The sequence below is a fragment of the Moschus berezovskii genome, chromosome 24 (assembly GCF_049115385.1).
Source record: "Moschus berezovskii isolate FMDL1 chromosome 24, NW_MosBer_1.0, whole genome shotgun sequence".
Lineage (NCBI taxonomy): Eukaryota > Metazoa > Chordata > Mammalia > Artiodactyla > Moschidae > Moschus > Moschus berezovskii.
In genome coordinates this window covers 28,287,567-28,314,764 of record NC_142483.1, presented here as the reverse complement: position 1 = coordinate 28,314,764, position 27,198 = coordinate 28,287,567, and the positions used below count along the sequence as shown (strand labels likewise).

Below are 27,198 nucleotides of genomic sequence, written 5' to 3'. Positions count from 1 at the left end.
ATGGTGGGTTTGAACTATGTGGTCTCCAAGGTGCCCCTTGGTTTTTATCGTTTGAGAGGGTTGTGATGCTCACTGCCATTAATGGGAAGGTCTCCTAAAAGCATTGCTGGAGACCCAGCACACATGAGCCTGTTTTGAAAAAGAAGGGTTTAACCTTAGTAGTTTCCATCTGTAAATGAGTTTGGGCAAAAAAAAAAGAAAGAAAAGTTTTTGGATTGATGTTGAGACATGTGATGTGGAAAGGGGCTGGTGTCTGTCTCCTGCTGTGGGACTGCGGGCTGTGGACTCTGTCCCTCCACTGACTGTCTGGCACTGACTTTCAGCTCAATGAATGTTACTGAATTAAACTTGATTGGGGGATAATAAAGAACAAAGAGGAAATTAAATATAATTTATTAGCAGCTACATTAACTGAGTGCTAACCAGGCTTTATACTTTCCATTTCAGCGATTCTCAAGCTTTATTTTGCCCAGAATCATCCTGGGTTTAGTGAAGGTTCCAAGGAGGGCCTAAAAATTTGCATTTGTAAGAAGTTCCCTAATGATGCTGATGTGGCTGATCAGGGACTATATTTTGAAAACACGATAGATTTCATTTAATTTCAGTCTTACAAGGTGAACATTATCATCCTCAGTTTACAAATGAAGACACAGTAGTGCCCAAAGTGTCACAGTTAATAGGTGGAGAGTTAAGGATTAAAATAAACTTTCCTTTCTGACTCAAAATCTCACTCGTGTCCTGCTCCAAGAAAGGATATATGTATGTATGTATGTGTACATATATATATTTATGTTTTGCTTCTTTGTTTTGAACATGGTTGTTTCTCTCTATCCAGCCATTCAGACACATAGGAACTCAGGTGCGTGAGTGTGCAGACACCCACAGACACACACACACCCCTATGTATCTACCTATATGTCTGCAGATCTATCTCCGACTCTGAAAAATAGTGCAGAATTCTATCACCGTTTATCTTTAGGTTATGAGAAGCTTTGCAAACATACATAAATCGTACAAACAACGCATTTGTTATTTATATAAATTGTAATTTATACAATTTATGTATATGCATAAATAAGCTACAGATGAGGTTGTATTTTCACACAACTTTATACACTGGGTAAGACTTCTCTAAGAGTGTTTAATCACGATTTTAATTACAAAGAAGCCTTGAAACCCACGGGAGCCTCGCACAGCCAGCCCCAGCAGCCCCGCCCCCTCCCCTCAGTCCCCGCCCCTTTGCACCGGCCCCTCCTGGCCGGTCCCGCCCCGCCCCGGCTCTTCGCCCCTCCCACCGTGGGGGTGCCTGGGAAGAGGCGGATAACAATATGGCGGATGGCGAGGAGCCGTAAGTATCCGGGCTCTGCAGGCGCCCCGGGCCGGGCTGGGTTGTGAGAGAGCGCGGCGGTGGGCGGTCGCCGCCTCCACCCGGGGTCCTCCCACCCTCCGCCCCGTCCCCTCGCCCCCCATCCCCTCGCGGCGCCCAATGTGTAGCGTGATGCTGACCCTTCTTTTATTCTCTCTTTCTTTTAGGGAGAAGAAAAGAAGGAGAATAGAGGAGCTGCTGGCTGAGAAGTTAGTGCTGCCGGGAGGCCGGGGCCCTCTCCGGGGGCCCCCGCCTCCCTTCACCCCAGGCCTAGGGGACCAGCCGCAGCGGGCCCGGGGGGCTGGGAGGGGGGGCCCCTGGAGCGCAGGCCGCGCGGCCTCATCCCCCGACTCCCGCCCGCAGCCCCAGGGGCCCGGCGGGCCCTCCTGGTCTCTGTCTCGGGCGGGCGCTGGGCCCGGGCACCGCGCTCAGGTTCCGCGCCGGCCCGCCGGGGTACCTGACCTAAAGGTCTTGCGGAAGGACCCTTGCGCCCCTCTCTTCCTCCATCCCAGATTGTCAGAGCCCAGACTCTGTGAGAAGGGAGTCTTAGCAAAACACATGAAACGGACGATGGGCCGATTTTTGGCCTTTCGAAAACACTGAGACAGTAGTATTAATTGCAAACTTTCGATGAGAACTTTAAGTCTGGTATCGTACTAAGCACTTCAGTCATTTTTGCAAAATCATTGGCTCTGAAAGGAGTGTTGCCTCCAGAGAGTTTATATTCTCCATGTATTACACACCTTGTTTCATATCAGATGCCTCGTTTTGTGCTGGTGAGACAGGTTTAAACGAAGTGTGTTACACCCCGGGCAGCATCACCTGTTTTTTCTTCCTCCTTACTTGGGACGGGAAGAAAGTGCTTTTACAGTGGGCGTGGTTTGTTAGTCATTTCTGTGACAGTCCCCTTAGGTATCTCAGAAAGTTGAATTTCAATCGCAGGAGTACTTGGAACAAGTTTAGTTTCACATTTCTTCCCACCTTTCATTTCATTCCACTTTTGATTAAAATGACAGCTACAATTTGAATGTTTACTATATACCACGTATTGTACTAAGACCTCTATGTGGATTATCTCTATCATTCTGACGTTAAGAAGTAGCTACAGACAAGCTGCAGATGAGGTTTATGGCTGTCCAGTAATCTGCTGAAGGTCACAATGCTATTAATTGTGGAACCAAATCCAGCTGTGACATCAAACCTTGTGGTCTTTATTGCTAGGCAGTACTTGGTCCGTTTTGTAAAAATTGGATATTACTAAATATGTTTGAAGGTAGAAATTGAGGGATTGTAGGAAATTTGAAAATTAATTGCAAGGAAACATGAGTCTTGCAATGAATAGAAAATATGTTAGAGGAGTCCCTCCTTACTAGATTGTATGTTCTGAAAGGTTTCTAGATGGTGTTGCCTATCTGTGGCATAATTATAACCTAAAACTTTCCTTGTGTTTAGTGGCAATAGAAGCCACCTTATAGTCCTAAGAGATTTTTGAAAATTAGGACCTCAGAGAAAAATATGCATAAGTTTCTCTCATCAGAAATAAGTTATGCCTTTCAAACTTGGAAAGGACACATGAGTTATGTTAGATGTCAAGCATTAGGATTCTGGAAGTGGAGGGATTTTTGGGTTTTGTTTTTTCTTGTAGCTTATATTTTCTGCCCAAGGCTGTTCACAGAATAGATTGGGCAGTTTGCAGTGTTCAGTAAGTTCCAAATGTTTAGAAAGCCAGTTTCTTACTGATGCATCAGTATCCCAAGTTTGATTTTAGGAACCCAGAAACATATTGATTATTTCCTTAATCTGTTCTTACCTTTTCATAAACTATATAATAGCAAGAAAAGACAATAAAAGCATAAGCGTAACTACATTGAACATTACCTTTTGTATTTGAGCAGGTCTGGTGTGGTTACCTTTTCATTTGGGGAAACCATATTAGTTGTAGGTGTGGCTTTTTCATACTGATCTTTGCAGCTGAATTTACTGTGTTCTGTGCAGAATGGCTGTTGATGGTGGGTGTGGGGACACTGGAGACTGGGAAGGTCGCTGGAACCATGTAAAGAAGTTCCTCGAGCGATCTGGACCCTTCACACACCCTGATTTCGAACCGAGCACTGAAGTGAGAAATGTTTATTTTTAAATAACTCCTCTAATAGTTTTATGTTGCAAATATAATAAGATGCTTCCTTTTTAATTTACTCTTAAATAAAAATACCAATAGAATTGTGTAAGTTATCTTGAAATAGTAAATAGAATATTTGCAACTGATTTTATTTGAATATTTTAGTTATTTTCACATTTTTCAAATGTAATATGTTAATTTTCAAGAGTAAAATGACTTCATAACCTCACTTAAAATTATGTTATACTTCATTTAAAATTCCAGTTTAAAATCAGTTTTGAGACACACCTTTTTAATCCCTGCTGTGAGAAATTTTAACTTTCATAGAGATACAGATGTGCTTGCTTAAATTTTGAAGTTTATTTGAAATGAATATCTTTACTTAGAATTGAATATAATTAGTTTTGGAATTGAATATAATTAATTTATAATAATTACTTAGGATCCAGTAATTGCCTGTTAAAAAGTATAAAAAGTATGTGTCTGCTGTATCATAGAGGAATAGAATTTGGAACTGATAGTGTCTGACTTAAAGCAAATGTTCAATTAGGAACAACTTGTCTTTTTTTATTATGGGATGGGAAATATTCCTTTACAGTAAATTTTTTATCTCCTTTTATGTTGATGAAGAGATACTGTTTTGAAATAGAAGTATTGTGCTGCTCCTGGAGTTAAGGTGCAGACTCTTAGGTTTGACTCATCTTATCTGAGTATCCTGAGTAATTTTGGACAAAATTGACAGTCTTCTGTATTTCTTTGGATAATCCAACATATTTTCTAATGGTTCTGATTTTCTTTTTTTTCGGGGGTGAGGCAGGGAGCTAATAATTTAAGATTCTTGTGTTAAGTGGTTGATTCAAATCCTATTTCTGCTGATAGGCAAAAGATAGAGTTTTACCTGTTTTTTCTTCCTGCCATCTCCTGTTTTGTAAGTGTAACCAACTGTATGGAAAAACAGCTGTTATTGTTCTTACCTTTTTTTTAAAGACCTCTAAACAGCTTGGGGCAGTGCTTGATCTTCAGTTCTTACAATTTTTACACTTTTCTGTTTTTAAGAAGTTATTTAAATAATTGAGTTTGATGCTCTCCTTGCAAAGTTAAGAGACAACTCTAAACTAGGCATATTTTTTCTTGTTAGAAATAGTAGCTTTTTAATTTCAACCAATAAAACTCAATTTAGCAACATTAAAGTTGGAACTCTCAGAAATCATTAGGGTTATACAATTTCTGGTTCTACCTTGTTCATAAATTTAAATAATTTTATTAATTTCAAAGGCTGCTCTTTATCTCTAGTTGCATTTTTGACAGAAACAGAAACTCTTATGGTTTGTTGCTTTATTGATGGTACTTATGGTTTTTATCAACTAGATTTTAATATGCCTTTTCGTTCTTTGCAGTCTCTCCAGTTTTTGTTAGATACATGTAAAGTTCTAGTCATTGGAGCTGGCGGCTTAGGATGTGAGCTCCTGAAAAACCTGGTAATATATATAAAAAATATGCACTTTCCTTCTGTATGATAATTAAACCTTTTTCCTTTTCTGTCATTTCTTTATTATGATTGTTAACTATTTCTCCTGAGCCTTTGTTAGATAAGTTTAGCAGGTCAAATTCCAGATAGTAATTAAAATGATGATGTAACTTAACTTTTTAAACTCTGAAGTCCTTGGCTATAAAGTAATGATTGATAGACATTTTTATTTCTCCTTTCTTCTCTGCTTTGTATCCAGCAAATTTCTGTGCTTCCTCTTGCAAAGTGCTCATTAATTCAGAGAAGTAAATAGCAAAACTGTTAATTCGTATTTCACATGTAATTTCAAAGTATTTATTATTTCGTATGTCCCTCAAAATAATCCACTTCAGTGAATAGGACACTGTCTCATTTTATGTAGAGGAAGACATAGGCTCAGGGATGTTAAATGACGAGTTTTTTCTGGATTATGGTCTTGTGTCTGGAATCTAATCCAGGCCATCAGTTTTTTGTCAATTATCTCACTGAACCATTGTGTCATTACATGATCTGATCATACAGTAATTTTTTTTGATAACCATATGGTAGTCGACCCATAAAATATGGGAGTGCTAAACCTTTTTTTTCTTTTTTTGATCAGTCTGTTTTAAAAGAACATCATCTCAAGAGTGGGTATTATTTAGTGAAGCTATTCCTATGTACTGGATGGAATCCATAATTTGTGACTTAATTAGTTTCATTGACTTCTGATAACTACACAGTAGATCTTTATAAGATTTTATCAGTTTATTTAACAAAAATGGTTAGGGGAAGAATTGATTTGGAGCTGTTGTATGCTTACCTTCTGATTAGTATGTGGAAATGGTAGAGCATACTCCTTAGAAAATGAAGCCGGTAATAGCCAGATGAAGGATCTAGATAGTCAGCCTTGGGACCTAAGTTTAAATATAAATAAGCACATTACTTTTGCTAGGAAACACTAACGTCACTCCTCGTGAGACTGCAAAAGCTTAATACACTTCCTGGTACTTAGTGCTATGCTTGGTTCAGTGGGCATTGCAGGTCATCATGATGTATGTCCTTAGTGAATTTGAAGTATCATTGGGAAGACAAGTCTCATAAAATAAATAGCCGAATGTATCATATAGGGCTTATCAGATGGTACAGTGGTAAAGACTCCGCTGGTCAGTGTAGGAAGTGCAGGAGATGCAGGTTTGATCCTTGGATTGAGAAGATCCCCTGGAGAAGGAAATGGCAACCCACTCCAGTATTTTGCCTGGAAAATTCCATGGACAGAGGAATCTGGTGGGCATGGGATCACACAGAGTTAGACATGACTGAGTGCGCGTGGACACACACACACACACACACACACACTGTGCCCTGTGAGAGAGAGACACACACAATGTGTCCTGTGAGAGAGAGACACACACGCATGCACGCGCACACACACACACACACACACACACACACACACACACACACACACACACACACACACACACACACACTGTGCACACACAATGTGTCCTGTGAGAGAGAGACACACACGCATGCACGCGCGCACACACACACACACACACACACACACACACACACACTGTGCCCTGTGAGAGAGAGACACACACAATGTGTCCTGTGAGAGAGAGACACACACACATGCACGCGCACACACACACCCACACACACACACACACACACACACACTGTGCCCTGTGAGAGAGACACAGTGTGTCCTGTGAGAGAGAGAGAGACACACATGCATGCACGCACACACACACACACACACACACACACACACACACACACACACACTGTGCCCTGTGAGAGAGACACAGTGTGTCCTGTGAGAGAGAGAGAGACACGCATGCATGCACGCACACACACACACACTGTGCCCTGTGAGAGAGAGACACACACAGTGTGTCCTGTGAGAGAGACACAAACACACACACACACACACACTGTGCCCCATGAGAGAGACACACACAATGTGTCCTGTGAGAGAGAGAGAGACATGCACGCACGCACACACACACACACTGTGCCCTGTGAGAGAGAGACACACAATGTGTCCTGTGAGAGAGAGAGAGGCACGCATGCGCACACACGCACACACACGCACACACACACACACTGTGCCCTGTGAGAGAGACACACATAATGTGTCTTGTGAGAGAGAGAGAGACACACGCACACACACATTGTGCCCTGTGAGAGAGACACAATGTGTCCTGTGAGAGTGAGAGACACGCACGCATGCGCGCACACACACACACACACACACACACACTGTGCCCTGTGAGAGAGAGACACACACAATGTGTCCTGTGAGAGAGAGAGAGAGAGAGACACACACACACACACACACACTCACTGTGCCCTGTGAGAGAGAGACACACGCACACACACACTGTGCCCTGTGAGAGAGACACACACACACTGTGCCCTGTGAGAGAGACACACACACAATGTGTCCTGTGAGAGAGAGACACGCACACGTACACATACACGAACTCATGATGTGCCCTGTGATAGGATGCCAAAATGACAGTACTTTATTAGATACAAACACCCTTGCAGCACAAGAACCAAAGGATTTAGGAAAGATAGGCTATGGTTTTCATAGGCATTGTATGCACAAATCTCCTAAATAGTTAGCTTTTTTTCCATTTTGAAGCTATTGCTTGCAAACATGATAGATACCAGTTTAAAATGTAAAGTAATTAGAGTTTAGATCTGAGGAGTAGTCATCAAGCAACTTCAGAAGTGGCCTTGTTATTCAGTGCATTGTAATAGTCTCTTACATAGAAGAAAACTGGATTTTCAATTTTCCCACTTGTTACTTCGCTTGTTTCACACATAAATAACAAAAGATATATACATGCATGTTTTTTGAATTGATCATAAGCCCCCAAAGGCTCATTCTAAAATAAAGGATATGACATTAATATTATTGACTGAGCAAATATTTATTGAACCTCTTTCTCTATATACCGGATACTGTTTTATGTGCTAAAGATACAGCCTTGAACAAAACAGGCGTTTGTACGTTGAGGGCTTTTGTTTTAGTGAAAGGAAAAGACAAGTGAACTATGTTGTATGAGATGGTAATAAATGCTTAAATGCTATGGAGAAAGGAAGGATGGAATATAGATAGCCTGGCGGGAGGGGAAAGGGTTCACAAAAAGGTGCTATTTGGGCAAAAAGGCGAGCAAGAACATTCTAAGCGGAGGATTATCAGGTGCAAAAGCTGTGAAGTGGGAACATAACTTGTTATGTTCCAGCAGGACATGGAGGTCATTACAGCTAAGGCAGAAGTGAGGAAGAGGGGCATTTTCTAGGAGGATATATCAGAGATAACAAAATGAGCTTTAGAGTCACAGAAGGCTTGAGGTGCTCCTGTAAGAACTTTGCCTTTTACTCTTGAGTCAGGAAGTCATTGGAGGAGGTTTAAGTCTGTGAGTTGACTCCATACAACTTTAACCTGGATCGCTGTGCTTGATGTATTAAGAAAAGGCAAGAGAAAGAACAGACAAGAAAGCTAAGAGGCTGGTTTGAAGGTTGTTGAAGTCACCTAGGCAAGAGGTGATAGGTAGTCCCTCAGAAGAGGGCAGTAGTACTGGAGGTGGTGAGAGGAGGTTGGTTTATGGATGTTTTGAAGATGAAATCAATAGGATTTTCTGGTGGATTGGTGTGGGACATAAGAGGAGTCAAGGCTGACATGATAAGGATTTTGTTGTGAGCAGCTGGAAAGATGGAGCTGGCTTTCACTGAAGTGAGGCGGGCTGGGTAAAGAACAGATTTGCTGGTTTGGGTCAGTAAGGGTGATTGGCTTTGGTTTTGGAAACTGTTAAATTTCAGGTATTAATATCTGTTAGACGATGGTTTACCTTACAAGGTGGTCTGAAATTGCCATAAGTAACCAGAACTAATAAGTGTAAGGGCACCCCAAATTCTGGCCAGTAAATGAGGAGGAAAACTCTTGAGCGAGTAGTGAATGGGAAACCAGTTTTTAAAAAGTGTTCAAATTCTTGTGAGTGAGGTGAACAGGTGAAGAAAGTGTTTCAAGGAGGGGAATCGATACATATACCCTGCCAAGTACTTGAGATGGGTCATGTCAGAGAGAGTAAGAGTTGGTCATGGGAGGTCACTGGTGACTGACAAGTGTGGTTTTCAGTGGAGTGAAAGCTTGGTTACAGCAAGTGCAGGAGAGGAATTTGAGAATGAAAGTATGGACAACTCTTACTATAAAGAGGGGCAGAAAAATGGTGAAATTATTACCAGGTGATTAAATTTGATTGGGCTGGAGGAGAAGGGGACGACAGAGAATGAGATGGCTGGATGGCATCACCGACTCTATGGACATGAGTTTGAGTGAACTCCGGGAGTTGGTGATGGACAGGGAGGCCTGGCGTGCTGTGATTCATGGGGTCGCAAAGAGTCAGACACGACTGAGCGACTGAACTGAACTGAAGTAAACTGACCATGACCAGAGAAGCATAATTGAGTCTTGAGACCTATTTTTTTTTTTAATCTGCGTAAGTTTGAACACCTTGTACTGTTAAAATATGTGGCATTATCATTGAAACACAAGAGTTTTGTTGCTTTTCTCTAGCTCTTTGATTGCTTGCTCTTGACTTTGCTTTTAAGGTATTTCTTTTACATGTCCAGGGTGTATATATATGTGTGTTTGTGTGTGTATGTTTATAATCTTACAGTTATTTCTGATTGGCAGCATGCTTACATTAATATAAATCTTGTAGGAATTACTTTCAACAGTATTCTAGAAAAGAATAGCAACTATAGTTAAGTAGTAAGAATAGTAAAATTAAAATATCTAGCAGCAGCAGCAGCAAAACAAACTTTAAACAGATGTGTTTATGGGATTATGAAACAAACATAGAAATTTTGAGTTATTCTCTTTGGATTATGGATTATTTAAAACTGAGTACCTACACTTTTTTGACCTTTACAAGAACCCTGAGTTTTATATACCTTGTATGACTCTTTAACCATTGAATACAATTGTGCAGAACTTATTACTGAGAACTTGTAGATTTAAGTCCATTGAAAAGAAATTAAAAAATTTCAAATGTGATGAACCTTTTGCTTAATTAGATTTTTTTTTTTAATTCTCACAGGCCTTGTCTGGTTTTAGACAGATTCACGTTATAGACATGGACACTATAGATGTTTCCAATCTGAATAGGCAGTTTTTATTTAGGTGAGTTTTAATATCCTATTTTAAACTTGTGGTAATCATTCGAATTTGAGACATTTTCAGTTTAATGAAATACTACTGAGAGGATAATGCTAATTTTGTTAAGAACTGTCACTCCTGTCTTAGGTGAATTTTGCAGGAAAATTCTGGGCTTTCTGGCAAAAATAGTTTTGTAAACAAATACATGTTTTTGTTGATTTTAAAGAAATGTCCTAAAGGTGAATGTGATCTTTGTAATGATTGTGCCTTGAAGACACTGAGTTCTACTCTTTTCCTCCTGTTGATTTCATAAGAGAACAGTAATTATATATTAGGCCCTAGTGAGATATATTGGTAGGGACTTATGAGCCAAGACTTGAGTGGTGACTCTGGGGCAGTGATGTTATTACACAGTTTGAACTTTTTATAGAAGGTGAAATAAGATGGTGAGTTAAGGAGAAAAAACCCAGGAGCAAGTGAAATGGAACAAAGAAGGATAATTACCTTAGGTTTAAGTGAAATGCAGTAAACATCTAAGAGCAGCTAATGTGGAGTGACTTTAAATACTAGAAGTAGTCCCTAATGCAGATCTGAGGCAAAGTTCATTAATGAATATTACTGTGTAGTGTTTAGGGACTTGAATGGCTTAGATAAAAGTGTGTATTTGTTACTCAAAGAATTATACGGATGGGCTTCTCTGGTGGCTCAGATGGTAAAGAATCCGCCTGCAGTGTGGGAGACCTGGGTTCAATCTCTGGGTTGGAAAGATCCCCTGGAGGAAAGCCTGGCAACCCACTCCAGTATTCTTGCCTGGAGAATCTCCAAGGATTGAGGAGCCTGGCGGACTACAGTCTGTGGAATTGCAGAGTCAGACACCACTGAGTGACTAAGAATAGCACAGAGATGAGGACTTTTTTCTCTCTCTGTAGCGACATAGCGGAGAAGGCAATGGCAAGCTACTCCAGTACTCTTGCCTAGAAAATCCCATGGATGGAGGAGCCTGGTGGGCTGCAGTCCGTGGGGTCGCTGAGGGTCAGACATGACTGAGCGACTTCACTTTCACTTTTCACTTTCACACATTGGAGAAGGAAATGGCAACCCACTCCAGTGTTCTTGCCTGGAGAATCCCAGGGACGGGGGAGCCTGGTGGGCTTCCATCTATGGGGTCACACAGAGTCGGACACGACTGAAGTGACTTAGCAGCAGCAGCAGCGACATAGAGTACTGACAAAAGGTGCTCAAATAGTCTTAGGATGCAGGATGAGGTTAGGTAGCAGAAAAGATAAAATTAACTTTGGGAAAGATCTTAAAACAGGTTGAAGGATGGGTTAAATAAACTAAGTCAAGTTAATGAAGTATTGTATTTGTAGGGTGAACCCTACATTTAACTTTTAAGGTTTTCTTTGTATATTTTTTCAGCCCTTGACATTTCTCTTCTCTCGATAGGAAAAGTTACACAAAAAAATACACAAATATTTAGTGTAGGAATGCTCTCGAAATGATACCACCAAATTGATTGGTTATTGATAATAAGCTATGCCCTTTAATATAGGGCTGAAATAATGATTGAAGATCGTAGTGACAATGAAGATTTGTGAAGTGCTTAGGATATATTAAGTACTTTCTGAGCTTTTTATCTATACTACTTAATTTAATCTCAGAGCAAACCCCACGATAAGTTCTTGTTTTCCAGGTTAAGTAATTAGGCCAATATACCTTGCGCGGATGATGTGTTGTTGTTGTATAACAGTGCCATTCTTGCAAAGATGATGTGTATGAAAGGCCATTTTACAAAGTACAGTTTTTTGGAGGAGCAACTGAATCCCCTAATTCTGGGATGGTAAAGTAGCAGTTCCCACAGAAACCATCTTAGAGGTTTTTTTTTGGATCAATTATGAAAGCACATATAATACACAGTCTGAAAGATTCTTGAAACTCTTTTATCTACTCTGCATACCTAAAGAGCTCTGTCCAGTGTAGCTTTATGCAATACTGAAATCAAGTTGCTTGACTTAATGCTGGAACCTCTTGTAATTACAAGTTTGGACAAAGAATAAAACTTACCAGAAGTTTTGGGTCAAAAAAGCATTCTGCCTTATTGGAGAGAAGAAATTTGACCTGTTAAAGCATTTTTTAAAAATTCCTATTTTATTTATTTTTAGCATTTTATTTATTTAGCACCAGAAACATTTTGTGTTGGGGTTTATCTGATTAACAATGTTGTAGTAGTTTCAGGTGAATAGCCAAGGGACTCAGCCATACATATACATGTTAAAAATTCCAATTTTAAATAAAACACAATTTCTGATGCGCACAGTGACTGTTTAATTTTCATTTATTTTTCAAGTGTTTACTCTGTGCTTAGCTAGGAAGGAGTGCAGAGAAATAAAGAGTTTGGTAACTTTCTTCCAGTTGTTCATGATATATATGATAGACCTGTGTATATAACCAAAAATCATGTTGTGAAAAAGTAGTAATGAAGTGCTTATTATGTATACCTGAGGGAGTGATTTATTCCCATGACGAGAATGAGAAAATATTAGGAAAGAAAAATATCATTCATACTGAGATTAGAAGAGAGAACTCATGTCCTTTCCTGTCTATAACTGTGTTTATTATCTAGGAGTAACCTTTTGAGGTCTTTTATTTTTACCTTCTTGAAGATAGTGGTAACATTTGCAGTTCTAGATACTGCCTTTGGAATTATTCCTTCAAAAAACATAGCTATGGCTGCTTATGGGATCCAGGATTTACTAGTTAATTATCACACATGGGAAGAAGGAGGTATATGAACATTCTTGCATCCCTAGGATCCCTTGATTTTTTTTTCTGCCAAGGCCTGCATAGTAACACGTTGAAGTTCTGGGATTCAAGGCAAAGACATGGAAATCTCTGGATCTGGGATAATTTTTTACGTTAGGAAACACAGCGTTGAAAAGTGGCTGGGAAACATGCTGTTGTTACACTTTACCTTAAAAAACTTCATATTTTCACTTAAATACTTAATTAGACTTGTTCGTACTTAAAAATACTTACTTTGGAATATCAACAAGGGTTTACATTTAGTGTTGAATGACTCATTATTCATCAGAAATACTTAGGTAAAAATATTCCTTCTAAATAGCCTCCAGATAAATTCACTGTGGATATTTTTATATGTGAAAGTAGATTATATAGATAATCTAGATTTATATCATGAATGACAATTTAAATATAATTTTTTCTGTAGGCCTAAAGATGTTGGAAGACCTAAAGCTGAAGTTGCTGCAGAATTTCTAAATGACAGAGTGCCTAATTGCAATGTAGTTCCGTATCCTTTTGACAAATAAGTTACTCGATACTTAACTATTTGAAGATTATTGTTTTTATTATCATACAAGAGATGTTTAACACAGAGAATACAGATAGGCAGAAAAAATAAGCAGCAGCAGTAAGCTTATTATTGACATATCTTTTGGTAACACTTTGTTTAATATCCTTTCAATCTTTTCTTTTTAAGGTTATATAAAATGTTTTTTGCCCTAAATTAAGCTTAGGTAGCAAGTACCTTCATTTATTTGCCTTATTGTCTTTAAGTTTCAGTCGCATATGCCCTCGACTAGACTCTTAAGTTTGTAGGCTAGATACTGGTAATCTTTGTATTGCCTTACCATAGCAGGCAAAGTAGAGTCAGTATGTTATTAGTCAAATGGAAGGTGTGTCAAAATAAATTTATTTTTATAAGAAACATGTTTTAAAAAAGGACTATTCACAGTTTGTTGATTCCCATACCTTTAGATCCAGGGAACTTTTAGTGTTTTATAGAAACTTAGGAAATGGGATTTGTTATGTTGGAAATACCACAGGATACAAAAATCGACATATGCAAATCAATTGTATTTCTATATACTAGCAGTGAACACATGGAAACTGAAATTGAAACTACAGTGCCATTTATAACCACTCAAAAAAGGAGAAATACTTAGGTATAAACCTAACAAAATAAGTATGGGTCTTGTATGCTGAATATTGCAAAATGCAAATGAAAGAAATCAAAAGTGATCTAAATAATGGAGTGATAGTGTTCAAGATCTGGATGATTCAACATAGTAAAGATGTCACTTAGCCCCAGATTTGTGTACAATTCGTATACAAGTTTCTATCAAAATTCCTACAAACTATTCTGTTGCTCCAAACAGGAGTATTCTAAAATGGATAGAGCTAAGGATTACCTAAGACAATACTGTGAAAGAATAAAGTTGGAGGAATCACTGGCCAATTTCAAGAGTTATTATCTAAGTACAGTAATCAGCACTATGGTGTTGCCGAGGAGAGAGTATAGACACAGATCAGCAGGACAGAATAGAGAAACCAGAAATAGCCACATTCAAGTATGCCAGTTTATACTTGACAGAGATGCAAAAACAGTTCACTCTAGCAAGAACCATCTCTTTAGTAAATTGTGGTAGCAAAAAAAAGAAATGCAATCTCAAAACTCAAAATTACAAAAATAAACTCAAGATAGATCATAGGTTAAGTATAAAATGTAAACCTGTAGAGCTTTGGAAGATAATATAGGAGAAATAGCTTTGGGATGTAGGGTTTGATAAAAATCCATAGACCACATCAAAAGAATAATCCATAAAAGAAAAGAAATGGTAAATTGAATGTCATCAAAATTAAAAACTTTTGCACTGTGAAGGATCTTGTTAGGATGACAAGCTTCACACTGGGAAATACTTATGAAGTAGGTATCTGACAAAGGATTCATCAAGAATATATAAGAAACTCTCATAACAGTAAAAACAGTTAGAAAATGGACCAAAAATATGAAGGGATATTTCACTAAAGAAAATAGTAAAAAGCTTATGATATTCAGTATCACTAGCTTTAAGGGAGATCCAGGTTATGATCACAGTGAGATTACTGCACACCTTTTAGGATAGATGACATAAAAAATAGTAATGAATGTTTCCAAAGATATAGGAAAACTGGAAGTGTAAAATGATAGTCATCTGGAAAATAGTTTGGCTATTTTTTAAAAAATTTGAATATATAAACTTTCTATACGACTCAGCCGGAGAAGGCAATGGCAAGCCACTCCAGTACTATTGCCTAGAAAATCCCATGAATGGAGGAGCCTGGTAGGCTGCAGTCCGTGGGGTCGCTAAGGGTCAGACACGACTGAGCGACTTCACTTTCACTTTTCACTTTCCACTTTCACACATTGGAGAAGGAAATGGCAACCCACTCCAGTGTTCTTGCCTGGAGAATCCCAGGGACGGGGGAGCCTGGTGGGCTTCCGTCTATGGGGTCACACAGAGTCGGACACGACTGAAGTGACTTAGCAGCAGTAGCAGCAGCATTCATTCCTGGGCATTTACCATCTGTATAAAAACTTATTCTCCAATGTTCGTAGCTTTATTTGCAAGTAGCCAAAAACTGGCGACAACTCAAACATCCATCAGTAGGTGAATTGTTAACCTGTATTACAGTGCCTTTTCTGTATTACAGTTATACTCTGCATACAATATACAATTATTGTACTCAGTACAATAATACTGAGCAATGAAAAAGTAATTAATGAAGTACAGGTTGGATGGATATCAAGAGCATTATGCTGAATGAAAAGTGCCAGTCTCAAAAGGCCATATATACTGTATGATTGCATATAACCTTCAGATATCAAAATTTCAGAGATGGAGAGCACATTAGTGATTGCCAGGGATTTGGCATGTTGGAGGGGATAGATGTGACTGTAGAGCGATAGCAGGAGAGAGATATTTGTGGTGCTGTAAGAGTTGTGCATCTTAATTGTAGTTACACAGATCTACATGTATTTAAATGACAGAACTTAACACACACATTGTACCAGTGTCACATTTGTAATTTTGACTGTAGTTTATGTATGATGTAACCCTTAGGGGAAACTGGGTGAAAGAAATACGGGACAGTGTGTACTGTCTTTGCAAAAATAAAAAGTTTACACATGAAAATACATGTCCTTATAGGGAGAAAGAGAAAAAAAGAGTGTGTACACTCTTTTGTCTCTCTCCCTTATTTAGATCTGGGGGACTTTGGGTATTTTGTAGAAACCCAGGAGATGGCATTTCTTGGTCTGGCTCCTGTTTTTGTTCTGCTAATGTTTGCTCTGGTTCTCTTTGACTTCTGTTTTCTAGCTGCAGCTTATACCTCTCGTTTGCCTGGTATTCAAAAGGAATAGGGGTCTTGGTGGGTGAGGGCTAGAATTGAACATATTTCTTTATTTGTAGGCCAGAATAATAAAAAATCTAAAGTGCACATACTATGTATTGTCCCTCTTTTCCATTTTGGTTTTTAAAGCCTGCAATGGATGATTTGTTTTAGGGGAGTGTAATTTATGTGTTACTAAATGAAATTGCTCCATTAGAAAAAATTAAAAAAAATGTTTTTTTGCATACGTATGCTGTTCAGATGTTAAGTACTATGATTCACACTCACTGCCTGTTTTGAATGGCATTCTCTTGGCACCCTCCAGGCTGGGGAAAGCCTGCTTATATGGTGCAGTTTGGGTAGAAAGAGAGAGACTTGAAGAACTGAGTTTAGTGAGAAAGGAAGAAAATTCACCCTTCCACCCAACAAGGGGGAAAAATCAGTAACAAATCATTAGCACCTGAAAAAGCTATTGGAAACCTCTGTGTTTTCTAAAAATTAGTTTTGCAGTAACTTTTTTTTAAAATTGCCTGTGTCTGACATATAAAACTAAAAATTTAAGGTGTGCAGTGTATTAATTTGTGCAGTACATTAACTCCTAGAATCCCCTTTGTAAGTGGGATCTATAGCATACCCATTCCCTTCACTAAACAAGTTTTATTGCCTCTCTGCTTGATGCTGATGGTTGAAGACACACATTCTATTTTCCCCAGAGTTTATGGTTTTACATAAGAATTGCAGCAGAGTAGAAAGTATAACAGAGATACAGTTACACTGATACGGAAGCTTGAGGATGAGAGAAACTATTCTATGTCATTAGGGGAGAGGAGTGTTTAGAAAACAGTTTTTTTAGGAGGTAGGATTGTTTTCATTTTATCAGATTCCTTGAATTCCATTGCTTTGAACACTGATGACTTATGTCTTGTTTTAAATATACATTTATAATTTGATCCTGTGGCATTGTTGAATTCATCTTACAAATTAAAAATTTAGCAGCTTAAGTTCCTTTACTTATATTCAGACATTTCAACAAGATTCAGGATTTTGACGACACTTTCTATCGGCGTAAGTTTTCCACTTGAAATTCAATTCTCACTAAATTTTTATATTTTTTAGTTGCTATTTACAGATTGCTAGCTATTTGATTGCTATTTCTTTATTTGCTTTCATTTCTTGGTGTTGACTTTTCAGGAATATTGTTGACTGATTGAAAGGATGGCAAACTTTTTAAATTCTTGGTTGGCACCATTAGCTGCATTTTTATATGCTGTTTTGAGTAAGGATTACTCAAGGATTGGAAGCTGAATGTTTATTTTATAATGAAAAGTGTTTTTTGTTTCTTAGAAATCGTGCATCATTTTGTGTGGCAGCATTTTTAAACTAACTTGCATTTTTTTTCTCATAGAATTTCATATAATTGTATGTGGACTGGACTCCATCATAGCCAGAAGATGGATAAATGGCATGCTGGTAAAGACTTACTGTTTTTACAGTTCTCTGAAGTTCTTCCTGCTGCTCTTAACATACTAAAAATGAGACTTTGTGTCATATTTTTGAAAAAATCAGAATTTATTCAGTTTTCAGTAATAGATGTAGTTCATTGTTTATTGCCAGTCATTAATTTGCAGGTTTGGATATAAATTGCTACTAATGTAATCCCTTGATTTGGTGTATTAGTATTCAGTAATGTGATTGACTTTTAGAATTGTTGAAAGTGTTCTCCCTTTTTGAATTCTTATCCCCCTCTCCTTTTAAACCCTTGAAACAATTTTCCTAGATATCTCTTCTAAATTATGAAGATGGTGTATTAGATCCAAGCTCCATTGTCCCTTTGATAGATGGGGGGACAGAAGGTTTTAAAGGAAATGCCCGGGTGATTCTGCCTGGAATGACTGCTTGTATTGAATGCACGCTGGAACTATATCCACCACAGGTAATCACAAAAGCACCCGCATCTGTTTGATAGAATCTTGGGGTGAAATAAGGGTTGCATTATTAAGATTAGTCAATATTTAGGATTTTTAATTAGGAATAACCATATTTTAAAAGGCATGCTAAGAAGAATGATGATGAAATACGAAATTTTGCTCTATTTAAGCAAAGACACAGACATAATTTATCTTCCCTGATGGCTCAGCGGTAAAGAATCTTCATGCAGTGCAGGAGACTTGGGTTCCATCCCTTGGTCCAGGAAGATCCGCTGGAGAAAGAAATGGCAACCTACTCCAGTACTGCCAGAAAAACCCCATGGACAGAGGAACCTGGTAGGCTCTAGTCCATAGGGTTGCAAGAATTGAACGTGATTGAGCGACTGAGTACACACGTACATAAACGCAGTATCATCATTTTGATACTGTTCTGTTCTCATAATTCATTTCTATTAGTTTTTTATTTAGAGAGTAAGGATCAAGGGATCAGTTAGAAAGTTATATGTTGGGATAGAGCTGTAATCTGTTTTGTTTGTTTTTTGCCTGTGTTTCAGGGATATAAAGACACCAGAGATGAGAATGATATTTCCAAAGATGAGGCTCTTTAATCTGCATTTCCACTTAAAAGGGCATTTAGAAGTCTGATTTATAAATACTTTTATTAGTTATTTGAAATTGTTTTGGTTAATTTTATATCTTCAGATTTAAATCTTAGTTAACATAATAGAGTACTCATATTTGAGAATTTATTCACTCCTATTCTTCCCATGTTCTAACAAAGCTTAACTTTATATATTTTTTTAAGTGTAGGGCAAACCTATTTTTTTAGGGAGATCAACCTAAGTGAAGTGACTTAGATCAGCTGTGTTAATTTCAGAAGCATTCTTAATAGTATTAAATATTTTGTTTCTTTAAGTGGAAGGCTAATATAAATTATAAGAAACTTTACAAACTAGATCATAACTAGAAGTTAGATTTTAAAATAATTTATTTAAAATCCACTAAAAAAGGCAAACTGTGTTTTAGGTTAATTTTCCCATGTGCACTATTGCGTCTATGCCCAGGCTACCAGAACACTGTGTTGAGTATGTCAGGATATTGCAGTGGCCTAAGGAGCAGCCTTTTGGAGGTAATAAACCTAATTTCATAATTCAGAATTACATTGTCTATATTATTTATTTGGACATTTACCTTAAAAATAAGTTGATTTATGTGTACATGTTTCTGTCTTCCATTCTTTTTTTTTCCCCCCTTTCCTGACAGAAGGGGTTCCATTAGATGGTGATGACCCTGATCATATTCAGTGGATTTTCCAAAAAGCCCTGGAAAGAGCATCACAATATAATATTAGAGGTGTTACATATAGACTCACTCAAGGTAAGTTTGTGAATTTTCATTAATCACCATCTTAAGATGGTCCCGTTTTCAGAGGACGTGATGCTGTGGGCGAAATAATTGATAAGTGATTTCAGATAGTACTATCCCTTTGTGATTCAGTAAAGGTGCTCTGGAAATAACAGTTTCCAGCTGCCCCAAATTTGTTAGAAAGAAACTGAGTTTACTAGAATCCATAGCACTTTTTAACTTGGAGGAATTTAATCATTGAATCTTATTTACTTAGGCTTGGGAGAGTCCCTGAATCACCCAGGGAAAGCCATTCATTCATTTCATCTTCTGCTGAAGAACAGTTTATCCATTTCTGGGGCAGTCATTTCACATTTGGACAGTATTGTTAAGACAGTTCTTCTATGTATTGAAGAAAAATCTCCATCTTTTTCGTGTGGGCTGGATATTGTCCCAGAGTATGCCATATGCTTATGCCATATGTAAATTTAATTCTCTTTCAAGTAATAGCCCTTGACATATTGAACCCTCTAAATTGTTATCACTCCCATCAAACTTGCTAGTTCCTTTAACCCATCAACATGTTTCCATGACCCAAATTCCCATCATACTATTTTTTTCTAACCATATTTAAGTTATCCATACTTCTCTGAACTAGCCAGGTGAGAATGAAGTGCTCTAGGATGAGTCTTAGGATACACTTCTGAGCATTGATGCAGTCTTAGAGGAGGCCAGGGTTTTGTATTGTTTATGGTTTACATTGATGCGATACTTTGGATTCCTTCAGGTTACTGTCTGCTAAAATCTGGAAGTTTTTTTCACATATGCAATTGCTAAGCCACATCCCACTGTTACAGATTTGGCAGTTTTGGGGGATGGCTTTTTTTTTTTTCTTTATATTCAAGTATAGGTCCTTTTAAATTTATTCTTAAACTCATCCTACTGTTCTGTATATATATGTATTAGGTTGGTGCAAATGTAATTACAGTTTTGAACTGTGAATTTTAAATGATTATAACTAGGCTCGAACACATCTTTATTAATCAAAATAGGAACCATTATTAATGAACACTTTTTTGCCAATGAAAAATAAGCTTGTTTATTCCTACAGTATAAAAATCCATGCTTTGGGATTTGACGAACTCTTGGAAAGCATTTTCTGCCACCTTCTGGTTGTGGAAGCATTTTCCTTGCAGAAAGTTGTCGAGATGCTTGAAGAAGTGTTAGTCAGTTGGTGAGAGATCAGGTGAATATGGCAGATATGGTGAAAGCTTGTAGCCCAGTTCGTTCATCTTTTGAAGTGTTGGTCGTGTGATGTGTAGTCGAATGTCATGGAGAAAAATTCGGCCTTTTCTGTTGACCAATGCTGGCTATAGATGTTGCAGTTTTCTGTGCATCTCATTGATTTGCTGAGTATATGTCTCAGTAATGGTTTCACTGTAATTCAGAAAGTTGTAATGGGATCAGATGGGCAGCAGACCCCCAGTAGTGACCGTGACCTTTTTTTGGTGTGAGTTTGGCTTTGGAAAATGCTTTGGAGCTTCCTCTCAGTCTAGCCACTGAGTTGGTCGTCACTGGTTGTCGTATAAAATCCACTTTCTGTTGTGTATCACAATCCCATTGAGAAATGGCTCATTGTTGTGTAGAATAAGAGAAGATGATGTTTCAAAATGATGGTATTTTTGATTTCCAGTTAGTTCTTGAGGCACCTATTGAGCCTTTTTACCTTTCCAGATTGCTTCAAATGCCAATTGACCATAGAATGGTTGACATTGAGTTCTTTGGCAATTTCTCATGGGGTTGTAAGAGGCTTAGCTTCATTGATGGCTCTCAGTTGTCATTGTCAACTTCCAGTGGTTGGCAAGGATGCTGCTCATCTTCAAGACTCTTGTCGCCTTTGCAGAACTTCTTGAACCACTACTGCGCTGTATTTTTGTTAGCAGTTCCTGGATCAAATGTATTGTTGATGTTGTGAGGTGTCTCCTCTGCTTTATGGCTCATTTTGAACTCAAATAAGAAAATTGCTCTGATTTGCTTTTTGTCTAACATCATTTCCATAGTCTAAAATAAATAGAAAATAAGCAGCAAGTAATAAATCATTTAGTAAAAAAACATAAAGTGTTTTTATGTTTTTACATAAAAATTAACATAATGCATATTAAAATGATGTATAACATAATCACATTTGTTTAGAATGTATTCCAACATCAAATAGCAGGTTTCTACACTGCAAAACCAGTTACTTTTGCATCAACCTAATATGTTCTTTATGCCTGCCAACTTAACATATTCTTTTTAGCTTCATATCACTTGTTTTGATAATATCTTTTATCTCTTTTCCAAATACTTAAAAATTGTAACAAGACTAAAGTGGCTGAGAACAGATAACTGAATCATACTTCTGGTTAGGACCTTTTAGATTTATTCCCTTCTGTTGATCATATGTTCTTGAGTACTTCTTGTTTTTTTATCTTGTTCACAAGGATGTCATGAAAGACCTTTCCAAATGCTCTGTTGAGGCTCATCTTCCACGTTTCCCTTGGCTCCAAAGCTAGTCATGGTAACTAAATGAGGTAGTCTTGTAACTTGTCTCAGTAACGATCCTAACACTCAAAATTAGTGACTAATGTTTCTTAATGTATCTACTCATAGTTCACCTTTCCATGAATTTTGTCCAAGATCATTAAGCTCACCAGAAAGAGCTTTGTCTTTCTGAAAATCTGCCATTTCTCTCCTGTAATTGTTTCCTTATGTTTACTGATGTTTTAGTAATGTCGTTTGAAAATTCTATTCTTACACACTCCTTGTTGCATTTGTACACTCATTGTTCCATTGTTCTGACCTGCTTTGTGTTCCTGGAGCACACCAAGCATGATCCCACCTTAAAACTTCAATAATTCCTGATCCTTATGCCAGGAATACTCTTCCTTGGATTCCCCTCGGGGTTGGTTGCCTGTCCCTCAGGTATCAACTTAACAATTTCCTGATCATACCAACTGATAATGACTTATAAACCGTTCACTGTTTTACCTTTATATAATTGCTCAGAATTCAGATAGCCTTGTTTTCCTATATGAAGAATATTTCATCCTTACACTGATTCATCCCTGTTCTGGGACCTTTGCCCCTGCCGTGTACACAATTGCACTTTCCCCAGGTCATTGCTTGAATGGGTCTTTTTCATGGTTTAGATTTCTATTCAAATTATCACCTCCCCAAGGAGACGGTCTAATGGACTCCTCCATCACTGTAAGATAATTTTTTTTACTGCTCCTCTGTGCAGCACCTAGAATGGTATCTGGCATATAATCCACATTTATTTGCTAATTGTTTGAATTAACAGATGAATTCCGTTTGTCCTGATCAGGAACTGCAAACTCATTTCTGTGTGTAGTGTTATTTATCCTTCCATACCTTTTAGCAAGGCTTGATATGTATTTCTTAGCTTGATGATTGAGGGCCTTGACAAAGAGTAGAGAAGCCAAATTGGAAGTGGAATCCAGATTTTTGGAGGGGTAAGAGATGGGTGACTCTTTTATTGGACAGTGTGTCTTCAGCTTCTCACTGTTTGTGGCTTCTCACTGTTTCTCCTTCCACTGCATCCTGCTCTTTGTGGTTCACTGGAAAGCTTCCAGGAATCTCCAGGAGGTTAGCTCCTCCCTGTTTCCTCTTTTCTGAAATTGCACATAATGGTCAGATGGTCAGAATTAATTTTTTAAAACAGCTTTCCAGCTCCTTAATTATCTTCCTTTCACATCTTCTTAGATATTTGCCTTTTTTCTTAAGTTTTTAAAACCTGACCTGCCAACACCTAAAATCTTGGAGACACATCTTTCAGGGCTCTCTCACAGTCTAAGATAATATAGCTACTTCTATCAGAATTTTTGTTTTCTAAAATGAACAGTACAAATATAGTTACAGAATATTTATTTTGTACTTAAAAAATGATTTTAGGTGGGGCTTTGGTCATTCCTAATCTGTGGATACTAATATGAAAATAGTGGGGTAGAAATAGAGAACTGTGTTTAATATTTTGTATATTCCATGTTGTAGAGTGAAACAAAGTGTTTGGGGCAGTTTTTCTGTTTGTCTTAAATTTTTGTGACTAGAATGGCTAAAACTAATAGATGAAGAAAAACTAGTTAGCTCTTACTCCTCATACTTTACTCAGACCTTACTGAGGATAGTATAGTATACTATATCAGTTAAGATTATGCACATTAGGGTAGATCTGGGTTCATATATCACCCCTATCTCGTACAAGATGTATAGCTGTGGATGTTGTTCATTTCTCTCAACCTCATTTTCCTTATCTTTAAAATCAGAGTAATAAGACTAACATGATGTTATGCAAATCCAGTAAAATTTTATTTAATCTTCATACTCTTGGATCAAAATAAACACCCGAAATTTTAGGAGTTATTAGTATATTATTGTCACATCTTTATATGAAACAGTGTAAAGAATTTACTTATCTTTCCTACTATAACTTAGGATTCTTAACATGCTGTTAATGCAAAATAATGTGAGTGTGAAAGAAGATTGTTTCATGGTTAAACTTAAGTCTATTTTCTGACCTGAAAGCCTGAAAAATAATGGGCATGATATTTAATCATTGTCTAATTTAAGATACCTACTTTTTAAAAAAAGGAATAACTATATTTTAATATATTTTTTAGGAGTAGTAAAACGAATCATTCCTGCAGTAGCTTCCACAAATGCAGTCATTGCAGGTGAGGAAAAATGGCCACTACTTAATTTTATTTCCTTCCCTTCAGATTTTCAGTACCTAAGTTGGTATTTCTGCAGCTGCATGATCTCAGAAAACTAGTGTTCTGGGGATTTGATAATCTTCTTGGGTGGATGGTAGTATAATTAAGCTGCCCCCAAAACCACAAGACAAGCTATTGGACCTTGTATATATCTCGCATTATATTATTTCATACATAAAATGCTCTATAATAAGAAGACATTTTAGTGCCAGTTCTTTTTAATCAGTCTGCTGATCAGTCTACTGAACAGGCTACTCAGTCTGAAGAAGAGGAAAGAAAACTTGTAATGTTACTTTAAAATGTTACTTTATCATTTGGATTATACAGAACAAATATAAAATGTTATATTCTCAGTTTTTATATATTTTCTATTTATTTTGTAATCAATAGCTTTGTAAATTTCTTTTCTGATTTATAACTTAACTTCTGTTTTTAAATGTCTAATTTTCATTGAGTTACAGCATCTCTATTTTCTTTCCTCTTTAGCTGTGTGTGCCACTGAGGTTTTTAAAATAGCCACAAGGTAATGAGTTTCATTTTTAGTATGTATGTAAGTCTGTGTTTTGATCTGGCTCAGTTATATAAAAATGAACACTTTTTTCATTACAGTGCATATATTCCCCTCAATAATTACTTGGTTTTCAACGATGTAGATGGACTGTACACATACACATTTGAAGCAGAGAGAAAGGTTAGTAGTAGAATACTAATGAAAGCTTTTTTGATTATGCATACTTTGATTTTTAAATATTAATTACTGGTTGGAATTGTGAATGAAATTTCCCACACACCCTTTGTAAGTATTTTCTGACTTCCAGAACCCTACTTACTATATATCTTTTGTAGTACAGTCTGAAATAAATACTGTGTAGTGAAATAATTTAGGAAAAATGGCCCATTGGGAAAAACTGGTTTTAAAACAAAAATTTGTTCATAGGAAATAAACAACTGATGATAAAACAACTTGATTTTTATTTCATCATTATAAATACACTGTTATTGGTACATGTGTCACCGTGATTTGTGTTTTATGTCTAGGAAAACTGCCCAGCTTGCAGCCAGCTTCCTCAAAACATTCAGTTTTCTCCATCAGCTAAACTGCAGGAGGTCTTGGACTATTTAACCAATAGTGCTTCTCTGTAAGTGTTCAGGACTTTTGTTATGTTGTAGAAAAAAATTTGTAATTTTAAAACTTTAAAAACGAATTGTTTTTTTTGAAAAATAATTCTGATTTTTTTTTTCCTTATAATTTAGGCAGATGAAATCTCCAGCTATCACGGCCACATTAGAGGGCAAAAATAGAACACTTTACTTACAGGTGATCAGTGTTCAGTTCCCCCCCCCCAAATTACATTAAAAGTTTAATTTCACTTAATGTGCTTTACATTATTGTTTTCTAGTCAGTAACCTCTATTGAAGAACGAACAAGGCCAAATCTCTCCAAGACATTGAAAGGTATTTTAAATGAGTGTATTTACTAATGCTAATCAACTTCTGTTTTTGTTTTTGTTTTTTTTCAGTAAAAGTAATAAAGGCCTGTTTTAGATTTGCTCTTAATGCTTTTGAATGGTAATACCATTCTGATTAGTTAAATCTTAAGAAACATTAATAGAATTAATTGCTCTTTGAGTAGAGTGTTAAAAAATCTGTGTGAAATCAAATATAATATTACCTTGATTAAAGAGAACTGGATTTTGATGTTTGTTTAGACCATGATTTGCTAGTTTGTAAATGTGTTATCTCTTTTCTTGGATTTTTCTTTTTTTTGCTTGGGTTAATTTAGCTTTTTTTCTTTTAGAATTGGGACTCGTTGATGGGCAAGAACTGGCAGTTGCTGATGTCACCACACCACAGACTGTACTATTCAAACTTCATTTTACTTCTTAAGGAAAATAAATCTGCCCTTAATAGAAAACTCATGAAAATATTATACTTCGTGGATGCTAAGAAATATAATTGATGTCATTTTTAGCATTAGTGTTGCTGGAATTTGACTTTTTAAAATATGAACCACTTTTAAAACTTTATACCTTTCCCTTGAAGACAAAATTTTGGGGTTGGTGCTTGTGAGCATTTTCATTAGTAATATGGAAAATGGTGCCTGGAGAGGGAGATTAATGAGCAAATATATTGCTTTTTTTAGAGGAGGAGGCAAATACCCTCTTGTATGAGAATTTGGTTATGATCAAAGAATGCATTCTTCAGTGTTTATTTGAGCACCCACATATACAAAAAGATGTCCCTTAAAAAAATTAAGAAAATTAAGTTTTAAATAACATTAAATACTGACATCTAGAGCATATGTTCAACATAGCCTACTTCTTGCTTGATTTAATATAAATTGTGGCTGTCCAAATGAATATTATTGGAAAAGTTACCTTGTCCATAATAATTTGTAAACGGTATATAGTTGAACACCTGTGCATGGAAATGGGAAATATTTTCATGTGTTTACCTTCAGTGCCATAGAGGCCAATATGCACAACATTAAAGCCAAGACATGGATGTTTAAAAGAATTTAATGTTTAAACCATTACCACTGATGCTTTCACATTATTTATTAATAAAATCATATATTATCTAATTTTCTCATTGAAATTTTTAAAATATATTTAGTAAGTAGTTCTGTACTGATGTAGAAATAATTTTAAAACATGTGGCAGAGTTACTAATACAAATATTTTATAGTACTTGAATTAGTACTTTAGGTACAATAAATACCTACTGATTTAATTTGCTCTGACATCATAATGTAATGAAATGGAATGACTTAATTTTTATATTAAGGCCTCTTGAAATGCTTTTTCCCCCTTCCAAAAGTCTAAGG

The 27,198-nt window shown here is 37.0% G+C and overlaps 1 protein-coding gene across 3 annotated transcripts; it reads left to right on the top strand.

Moving 5' to 3' along the window:
- The first annotated feature begins 1,261 nt into the window (after positions 1-1,261).
- UBA3 (ubiquitin like modifier activating enzyme 3) lies at positions 1,262-26,955 on the top strand. Of its 3 annotated transcripts, none has more exons than XM_055414293.2 (18): positions 1,286-1,348; positions 1,534-1,575; positions 3,362-3,482; positions 4,883-4,963; positions 10,098-10,180; positions 13,386-13,466; positions 17,349-17,392; positions 17,733-17,797; positions 18,105-18,260; positions 19,282-19,384; positions 19,522-19,632; positions 24,279-24,332; positions 24,858-24,894; positions 24,981-25,062; positions 25,410-25,510; positions 25,626-25,689; positions 25,772-25,826; positions 26,170-26,955. In XM_055414293.2, the coding sequence occupies exons 1-18, from the start codon at positions 1,329-1,331 to the stop codon at positions 26,256-26,258; spliced, it is 1,389 nt and encodes a 462-aa protein (XP_055270268.1). In that variant the 5' UTR covers positions 1,286-1,328; the 3' UTR covers positions 26,259-26,955. The 3 variants fall into 3 exon arrangements, with proteins under 3 accessions (XP_055270269.1, XP_055270268.1, XP_055270267.1); XM_055414292.2 differs by having other exon boundaries at positions 19,519-19,632; XM_055414294.2 differs by lacking the exon at positions 1,534-1,575 and having other exon boundaries at positions 1,262-1,348; positions 19,519-19,632.
- The last annotated feature ends 243 nt before the right edge of the window (positions 26,956-27,198 follow it).

What these genes read in the sequence shown, in the direction of transcription:
- UBA3 (XM_055414292.2), top strand. Translation starts at nt 1,329, where the DNA reads ATGGCGGATGGCGAGGAGCC. An exon ending in TAAGGAGCAGCCTTTTGGAG is followed by an intron (nt 19,385 to 19,518) that starts GTAATAAACCTA and finishes CTTTCCTGACAG; the next exon opens with AAGGGGTTCCATTAGATGGT. An exon ending in TACATATAGACTCACTCAAG is followed by an intron (nt 19,633 to 24,278) that starts GTAAGTTTGTGA and finishes TATATTTTTTAG; the next exon opens with GAGTAGTAAAACGAATCATT.